The sequence below is a fragment of the Engraulis encrasicolus genome, chromosome 2 (genome assembly GCF_034702125.1).
Source record: "Engraulis encrasicolus isolate BLACKSEA-1 chromosome 2, IST_EnEncr_1.0, whole genome shotgun sequence".
Lineage (NCBI taxonomy): Eukaryota > Metazoa > Chordata > Actinopteri > Clupeiformes > Engraulidae > Engraulis > Engraulis encrasicolus.
In genome coordinates this window covers 55,417,779-55,427,778 of record NC_085858.1, presented here as the reverse complement: position 1 = coordinate 55,427,778, position 10,000 = coordinate 55,417,779, and the positions used below count along the sequence as shown (strand labels likewise).

Below are 10,000 nucleotides of genomic sequence, written 5' to 3'. Positions count from 1 at the left end.
AGAGAGAGGCAGTTAGAGGAGGAGAAGAAGAGAGAAAGAGGGAAAGAGACACAGACAGATAGAGAGGGAGAAAGACAGAGAGACGGCAGACAGTGAGAGAGAGAGAGAGAGAGAGAGAGAGAGAGAGAGAGAGAGAGAGAGAGAGAGAGAGAGAGAGAATATAAAGACAGAGAGAGAGAGAGTCAGCATTGCAACTGCATTAGCAGACTTGAATGAAACAAGCTCCCTGTTGTCTGACTGATAAGTTGCCTGGTAGAGAGAGAGAGAGAGAGAGAGAGAGAGAGAGAGAGAGAGAGAGAGAGAGAGAGAGACAGAGAGAGAGAGAGAGAGAGAGACTTTGTGTGGCTGTGTGTATGTGTGTGTGTGTTTGTGTGTGTGTGTGTGTGAGAGAGAGAGAGAGAGAGAGAGAGAAAGAGAGAGAGACAGAGAGAGAGAGAGAGAGTGTGTGTGTGTGTGTGTGTGTGTGTGTGTGTGTGTGTGTGTGTGTGTGTGTGTGTGTGTGTGTGTGTGTGTATGTGTGTGTGTGTGTGAGACAGAGAGACAGGGAGACAGAGAGAGAGTAGCGGTGTGGTACCCGTCTCATGATGCCGATGGCCTCCGTGGAGAGGAAGCGAGGGTAGCGCACCTCATCATTCACTATGCTGTCAAACACCTCCTCCTCATCGTCACCCGGGAACGGAGACTGCAAATCACACACACACACACACACACACACACACACACACACACACACACATAGACGCACACAAGCACATCCACATATACACGCATGTGCACCGCCACACACACACACACACACGTGCACGCACTCACACACACGCGCGCATTCACATAGATAGATATATACACACACATGCACATGCATACACGTGCATGGACACACACACACACACACACACTCACACACACACACACACACACACACACACACACACACACACACACACACACATGCACATGCACACACAAACACATACACACACACACACACAAACACATACATACACGCACACAAACACACATACACGCGCACACACACGCACGCACACACACACAAGACCATTATGAATAAGCAGCCAGTGAAGAAAACAAAAGGCCAGTGGCAATTACTTGCATTGGCAGAATGAAATGGGCAACCTGTCTGCTGCTGATTATTTAGTGATATCACATTTCACTCGCTGATTACAATTTCCAACACACCCTCTGGCAATTTGTCAGCATTATATTTCCGGAACACATAAAAAACACATAAATCTTTCTTCCTTTCTTTCTTTCTTTCTTTCTTTCTTTCTTTCTTTCTTTCTTTCTTTCTTCCTTTCTTTCTTTCTTTCTTTCTTTCTTTCTTTCTTTCTTTCTTTCTTCGTCACTGAGTATGGTAAGGTTCTCCCAATTCTTCCTGTGTTCACCAACCGCCTAAATCTACCCCACACCCTCTTCCTTGTAGCCTCTTACTGCACATGGGCTACACTCAACTACATCATAGCAACATTGCTATGACAATGCAGAGAGTCTTAAGCAACCGATTCAGACTTGATCATTACCATTTGGTGACAATAAGGTTATAACAGAGGCCCTGGACCTAGGGGTTAAAGGACCAGTTCAGTCAATTTCAACATGCAGTTGTAATGCTCACTCTACCCTGGACTTGTCAGTACCTGAGGTTTTTTTTTCTTCTTCAGCCTTTTCCGAGATCTTGGTCATTGTAATGGGGTCAACACTTTGTTTACATTTCAATTTTTTGTTTTTTATTTATTCCCAAAGACATCCGAAAGGTTATACAACATCAGCAAACAACTAGCAAACAGCGGTACCTTTTGGGAAAACATTCGGAGTAGGCCTATATATATATTTTTTAATGTAAACAAATGCTGCCCCCATTAGAATAGATCATATCTCGGAAAGGGCTTAGCCGAAAAATTTGGCATCACCGGATACTGACAAGTCCAGGGTAGCGTGAGCAATACAACAGCATTTGACAGAAATTGACTGAACTGGTCCTTTAACTTCCCTTGATGAATACACCCCAAACTCACCAGCGCATTCATAGACAGGAATATAAAGTACAACACTTGTCTCCTCTGTTCTCTTTCATTCTGTTTCTCTATTTCACTGTCTCTGTCTGTCTGTCTGTCTCACTATTTCTTTCTATACCTGCTGTTATGGTGTTATCTATTATTTCTTCTCTTTTTTAGGGCTTCTGCGTCTTTACTGATTATAGTTAAGAGAGTATGACGTGAAGAGAGTGGGAGAGAGAGATGGGTCAGGGCTGGCAAAGGACCCAGCAGGCTGGACTTGAACCTGGGTCGCCATGGGCATGCATGCCCATATGTGGGAGGCTCTTATCACGCTGCAGCACAGTGCTCCTATGTCTGTCTGTTTGTCTGTCTGTCTGTCTGTCTTGTCTATCTGTCTGTCTGTCTGTCTGTCTGTCTTGTCCGTCTGTCTTGTCTATCTGTCTGTCTGTCTGTCTGTCTGTCTGTCTGTCTGTCTGTCTTGTCTATCTGTATGTCTGTCTTGTCTTTCTGTCTGTCTGTCTTGTCTGTCTGTCTGTCTGCTTCTTTCTGTATCTGCTCTTGTGTGTTGTCTATTTCTACATGTTAATGTGTTGTGTCAGTCTGTCTGAGTCCCCACCTCTCCCACCAGCATCTCATAGACCAGCACCCCCAGCCCCCACCAGTCCACGGCCCGCGTGTAGGACGTGTCAGTCAGGACCTCAGGGGCCAGGAACTCAGGAGTACCACAGAACGTACTGGTCCTGTCCCCATAGCCCATCCCTAGAGAGAGAGAGAGAGAGAGAGAGAGAGAGAGAGAGAGAGAGAGAGAGAGAGAGAGAGAGAGCGAGCGTCACAGAGCGACAGGAAGATAGAGAGAAAGAGATGAATGAGACTATGCAGACAATAGCAGACACAAACTAAAGTATTCCAAATGTATTGAGGCCGAAACAAAAGCAGCCATTCCATCACTGTCCACAAAAACAACGGCACATACCCTCTTTGCAAAGGCCAAAGTCTGCTATTTTAACATAGCCATCCGTGTCCAATAGGAGATTGTCCAGCTTGAGGTCTCTGAGAGGAGGGAGGAGAGGGGAGAAGATGAAGAAAAAGAAGACATGAGAGATGAGAGATGAGACATGAGGGCGGTTAATCAACAAAGAGAGCAGCAGCAGCAATTGGATGAGTCAGAGGTGTGGAGGTGGAGGAGGCAGCAGCACTCACCGATACACAATCTTATTGTCATGAAGAAACTGCAGGCCCAGCACCACGCAAGCCGCATAGAACCTGTAGGAATAGATACATACACACACACAGAAACAAATACACACACACACGCACGCACACATACATATACATACACACACACACAGAGACACACATAAAGACGTACACACATGGACACACATAGAGACATAGACACACAGATACATCTGGTCAGGACAAACGAAAATAATGCAACATAGATGCAGAGATATACATACAGTATTCTGCATGTATGTGTTAGACAAACCCTGCTCTGACAGACAACTTTTACATCCTCACTGTGCACACAGCACGTGGTAGTTGGTTCACATGTACGATATGCACAAATGAAAGCACACACAGAGAAGAATGCACACATGAAATGTGCACGCACATGCACACACACACGCACACACACACACAAAGACATATATAATTATCCCCTAAATCACCTTTTTCCTCTATTGTGAAACAATACATACAATTTTACTTGAGTATGATATTACAATGTGTAGTTATGTATAATTACACAACACATCACTGGCATGTACAAATCTTTAGCACAAAGTATGGATTGTATGCGTTATTGTTTGCATTTTTAAGCTGATTGGACATGGTCTACAACTGAAGTCCTGCCAAGCATGAAGCAAGACAGAATTCAGCAGAAGTCATTTTAAAGGAGAACTTCTGCCAATTTCAGTATGCTGTTGTATTGCTCACGCTACCCTTGACTTGTCAGTACCTGTTTTCGGCTCAGCCCTTTCCGAGATCTGAGTTTTTCTAATGGGGGCCGACTTTGTTTACATTGAAAACCTTCTTAACATAGGCCTACTCCAAATACTATCCCAAAAGGTATCACTGTCTGCTACTATAGTTGTCTGCTGATGTTGCATAACCTTTTGGATGTTATTGCGAATAAATCAAGATGTTTTTTTTTTTTAAATATATAGACATACTCTGCCCCCATTACAATGACCAGGATCTCGGAAAAGGCTGAAGAAAAAAAATATATTCTCAGGCACTGACAAGTCCAGGGTATTGTGAGCATTACAACTGCATGTCGAAATTGGCAGAAATTATCCTTTAAGTGAAGTATGAAGATTTATCAACTGTTATTTAGGAGACCTTCTGTTGGGAGACCTTTGGAGACTTTAGGTTGAGAATGAATGGATTTCCCTTAGCGCTTAAGATGGCGGTAGGTAGAGCACATCTTATACAAGCCGCCACCAAACGCCACAGAAAGAGAAGAAGGAGGGGACAACGCCCCCTTAGGAGACCAAACTTGAGCACACTCCTCTGCGTTGGGTAGACGGGGTCTGGGGTATCTTACTGCACTAGATCAGTGTTTCTCAACCTTTTCAGACCGAGGACCACTTTGTCCCCCCAAAAATTCAGGTTCAGGGACCACCTGTCAATTGAACTGACAGTTGACGGTTGCTAATTTGACACGTCTAATTTCGGTACTGATCACATAGGCTACTTTTTATTCACATTACAAGCCTGTCTTGTTGTGGTGAAAATGAGACTTCACCTATGTTTAGCTTTGTAATAATGTTATAAATATAGCTTACTGCTAGCTTGTCTTGGAAAAATAGAAATCCCCTCGCGGACCACCTGAGCTCTGTTGCGGACCACTAGTGGTCCCCGGACCACACTTTGAGAATCACTGGACTAGATGATTCTTTGGCGAGGCTACTCACATGGCGCGAGGCTCTGAGAAGACGTCAGCGTGGATGTGCATCATGAGGTCTCCGCCGGCCGTGTACTCCATGACGAAGCACACGTGCTCCGGCGTCTGGAAACAGGCAAACAGGTTGACCAGGAAGGGGTGGCGGCAGCTGTTCACCGTCTCAAAGATGCGCTTCTCACACATCAGACTGGCAGCGGAGAGCGGGACAGAGGTGAGATGAGGAGACAGAGAGACGAAGGAAGATGGGAAGGATTGTGAAGAAATGTGATGGATTGTGATGGTGATGAGTGATGAGAGGGAGGTGTGTGTGTGAGAGAGAGTGAGAGAGAGAGAGAGAGAGAGAGAGAGAGAGAGAGAGAGAGAGAGAGAGAGAGAGAGAGAGAGAGAGAGAGAGAGATAGAACACAACGAGAGACAGATACAGATAGAGATAAAGACAGAGACAGAGAGAGTGCAGTAATTAAACTCTCATCCAACATACAGTAGCAGCACTTGTAACAGAAGTAACACCTTCCAGAGCCAGCATGTCAGCATGCCACTGTGCCACTGGTGTAAGTGTGACTGGAGCAGTAACACGGCTAGCACATCCCTGGGCTCAACTCCAGCACATCGATATGGCATCCCACATGACACAGTGTGGGCCATCAAAGTGTTGAAGATAGAGCTGACCTTCTAGCTAAGGGCTAGTTTGAAGTTGACAGGCCTAGGTAGTGGCTGGCATACGGCAATAAAATGGACATGAAAATAGTGACAATTTCATTTTTTTGTAGCCCCTTCATGTATACTGTTCCACCAGTGGAACACTGTAAGAGTCACTGAAAAAACATTACTACCATAGTATTACACCTTCACGACGTGGTCATTGCCATTCTGATAACAGCTCATCTATAACAGGGCCCAAGTCTTACAGGGATAAATTATTTGTTATGAACTTCCTGTGACTTTGTTGATACTGGTAGGATAGTAACTATTATAACAGATAGAGAGATATGAGATAGGGCTGGGAGATGGTCTATGTCAAACCTAGGTCCCCATGGGGCATGCATGCTCATTTGTGGCCGGCTGCCTTAAATTATTGCGCCACAATAAGCACTCCAGAAAACACAGTGACAATCCTGAAACAAAAGTTACTGTACCACACAGAGCCCATCTCCACTACATGGTAAAAGACAACATTTTAACTAGAAACATTTCACATGCGGGCCAGGCAGATGGTTTCAAATGAGCCCCAGAGAGAGGTCAGGTCAGATGTTGAAAGCTCCTGTGCAATGTTGCCAGCTTGGGTGGTTTCCTGCCCAACTGGGCAACTTAGGATAGCCAACGGCAGGTAAAAATGGGTAAAGTGGGCATGTGGGAGAGTTTTTCTGGTAGATTTATGGCCATAGGAATCAGTAGAATTTAGTTCAAATTGGGCGGATTTTAGTGCCTCCAGACGGGGTATGAGCATTTTTGGGCTGGAAATAATGGGTCTCATCTGGCAACCCTGCAGCTGGGTGACCTTTAGTGGTGCTCTCTCCTACCTCTCCACCTCATCGCGGGCCACTATGTCTCCCTTCTTCAGTGCTTTGATGGCGTACAGACAGCCGCTCTTCTTATACTCTGACAGCAGCACCTGTGGAGGGGGAGCAGACATCACAGGGCTGCTGAGGGGGTGTGTTGGTGTTGGTGCTGGTGTTGCTGTTGCTGCTGGTGAAAGAGGGTGTGTGTGAGTCTGACTGTGTGTGTGTCTCTCTGTGTGTGTTTGAAGGTGTGAGCGTGTGAAAGTGTAAGGGAGTGTGTGTGTGTGTGTGTGTGTGTGTGTGTGTGTGTGTGTGTGTGTGTGTGTTTGTGTGTGTGTGTGTGCCTACATGCATGCGTGTGCGTGCGTGCGTGCGCATATGTGAATGTGTCTGCGCGCATGTATGTGAGTGTGTGTGCATGTGGTGTGGGGGCCTGTGTGTGTGTGTGTGTGTGTGTGTGAGTGTGAATGCCACCTCAGAAGGTGACCATGAGGTGAAGGTTAGAGAGAGAGAGGGGTCAGTACGGTACCTTGCCAAAATGGCCCCTGCCCAGTACAGCCACCAGTCGGAAGTCTTGCAGACAAAGAGGGCCTTTGCTCTGCCTGTGGAATTACAATGAGGAACCACACACAGACACACACACACAGACACAGACACACACCCACACACGCACACACGCACACACAGACACACACGCACGCACACACGCACGCACGCACGCAAGCACGCACGCAAGCATGCACACGCGCGCACGCACACACACACACACACGTACACACACACACTATTTATATAATGGAGACACTCACAAATGTTGCTCTGAAAACAATCAGAAAACATTGTCATTAGCTCACTTCACAGGCAATTAGTCAGTGTGCCCACACTCAATACAAACTCTGTGTGTGTGTGTGTGTGTGTGTGTGTGTGTGTGTGTGTGTGTGTGTGTGTGTGTGTGTGTGTGTGTGTGTGTGTGTGTGTGTGTGTGTGTGTGTGTGTGTGTGTGTGTGTGTGTGTGTGTGTGTGTGTGTGTGTGTTCTCCTTTACCACACACACAGGTACCGAAAGTCATATAAGGACAAATTTCATGTCTCCACTAGTATGTACCGTACAGTACATTGATTTTCATCAGTGAACGTTTGGGTTACAAATAAAAGCTTAATAGAAGCTGAATTCCCAAGCAGTTTATTATTTGTCAGCTTGGGTTCCTGGATATACTAATACCAGGGGTCACTTAGAGGTCTCCACGTGACAGATGACAGTGTGTGTGTGTGTGTGTGTGTGTGTGTGTGTGTGTGTGTGTGTGTGTGTGTGTGTGTGTGTGTGTGTGTGTGTGTGCGCGTGCGCGTGGGTGTGTCTTTAGTCCTGGATATTTTCCATTACAATTGGCCAAACAGCACATAACCGTGCAGCGGAGCTGCCAAAGAATCTCAAACACCAAACACGTCAACCAGACAAAATGTGTGGGTGCCGACCTGCTGCCCAGAATATATACAAAATATTGTAAATATTGATATTTGTGCTATAAATAAAATCGTTGCAGATATGACTGGTAACTACAGTCAAGTGTGTTCTATCATTCGGACCAACCAAAGAATAAGACATTAGTATAATAGTATAGTAGAATAAGACATTAGTATAATAGTATAGTAGAATAAGACATTAGACAGTATTTGCAATCATTACACTGGTCACAGTGCACTGCGTACACTGCGTACCACCACCATCTCTCTTCCACATACACACCCATTGGGTCTGACTGAATGAATTGAAAGACATGAACTACAGCTTTACTGTACTGTATGCAGTGTGCACAGAATGACTGGACTGGACCCCACATGCCAACACACACACACACACACCTACACCAGAGGGGTGTCTGATGCACACACACACACACACACACACACACACACACACACACACACACACACACACACACACACACACACACACACACACACACACACACACACACACACACACACAAATGCACCCACACACACTCACGCGGTCATGAAGGCGCACACAAACACATGCACACACACACACACACACACACACACACACACACACACACACACACACACACAGACACACACACACACAACACACACACACACGCGTGTGCAGGAGTGAGTGAGAGGTGCGTCTGGTCCCCTCAGCTCTGTGTCAGCACCTCGGCGGGGTGCGCGGCACACTCACGCTGGGCCTGGGCCTGGAGCACGCTAGCACTAGCGGCAGTGGCATGCTGCGGCCATATTGCAGACTCCATATTGTGTGGGGGCGGGGCGGGACGGAGGGATGGAGGCAGAGGGAAGGAGGGAGGGAAAGAGAGGGATGGAGGGATGGGGAAGGAGGAAGGGAAAGAGAGGGATGGAGGGATGGGGAAGGAGGGAGGGAAAGAGAGGGATGGAGGGATGGGGAAGGAGGAAGGGAAAGAGAGGGATGGAGGGATGGGGAAGGAGGGAGGGAAAGAGAGGGATGGAGGGATGGGGAAGGAGGAAGGGAAAGAGAGGGATGGAGGGATGGAAACAGAGGGAAGGAGGGAGGGAGGGGTATAGGGCGGCAGAGGGATAGACGGGCAGGGAGAGGGAGAGGGAGAGAGAGGGCCAGAAGGGGGCAGTGTGGACACTGCCCTAAAGCCTGGTAGCAGATACACCTAGAGAGAGAGGGATAAGCAGAAGCAGAAGAGGATGAAGGACAAGAGGGGTTAGATGGGCAGGACAGGGCAGGGAGAGGGACAAGGACAGAGAGAAAGAGACACAGGGAGAGGGGCTGGGAGACAGATGGAGGTAGAGAAAAGGATAGGAAGAGAGAGAGAGAGAGAGAGAGAGAGAGAGAGAGAGAGAGAGAGGGAGAGAGAGAGAGAGAGATAGAACACAACGAGAGACAGATACAGATAGAGACAAAGACAGAGACAGAGAAAGAAAGAGAGAGAGAGAGAGAGAGAGAGAGAGAGAGAGAGAGAGAGAGAGAGAGAGAGAGAGAGAGAGAGAGAGCAAGAGGGTGAGGAGATACAGAGTGGGAGAGATGGATAGAGATACATGGAGAGATGGAGGGGGAGGCCGCAGGACAGGGGGACAAAGAGAGCAAAGGATGTGAGAGGGACAGAGGGACACAAAGCAGGACCGGAAAACTGGAGGAAGACAGGAACAGAGGGATGGCAAACCAGTCTAGGTTGAAGGTGAAGAACAGAGGGATGGCAAACCAGTCTAGGTTGAAGGTGAAGACATTCCAGGAAAAGGTGCATGACAGCTGAGCGCTGACAGCCGTCAGCTGACAGCGCTTTTAAAGGGAGGAGTCCGCACACTTAAAGTACTTTTTTGTTTTGTTTCTTTATTCCATGGCAGGATAGGATGACTTTTGGAGGAAGGAGACACACAGGGGGATGGGGGATCAGTGTGAGGTACCTTCGCTGTGAGCCTTGGGAGCAGGTTCTGCCTCGTCTCTCAGGGCCGAGATCCGGTGGAGAGAAGGGTTCTATTACTGGCAAGGGCTCCTGGAGAGAGAGAGAGAGAGAGAGAGAGAGAGAGAGAGAGAGAGAGAGAGAGAGAGAGAGAGAGAGAGAGAACACGG

The 10,000-nt window shown here is 47.2% G+C and overlaps 1 protein-coding gene across 1 annotated transcript in view; it reads right to left on the bottom strand.

Annotated features, from left to right (window-relative positions):
- The window catches only part of pkn1b (protein kinase N1b), a 70,180-nt gene that overhangs the window by 1,693 nt on the left and 58,487 nt on the right, over positions 1-10,000 (bottom strand). The window contains exons 13-20 of the mRNA XM_063192360.1: positions 9,835-9,923; positions 6,954-7,026; positions 6,446-6,537; positions 4,937-5,113; positions 3,216-3,278; positions 2,989-3,065; positions 2,632-2,774; positions 575-682 (exon numbers count right to left, since the gene is read on the bottom strand). Coding sequence (XP_063048430.1) covers positions 575-682; positions 2,632-2,774; positions 2,989-3,065; positions 3,216-3,278; positions 4,937-5,113; positions 6,446-6,537; positions 6,954-7,026; positions 9,835-9,923 — 822 coding nt within the window. The remainder of the gene's footprint in view (positions 1-574; positions 683-2,631; positions 2,775-2,988; positions 3,066-3,215; positions 3,279-4,936; positions 5,114-6,445; positions 6,538-6,953; positions 7,027-9,834; positions 9,924-10,000) is intronic.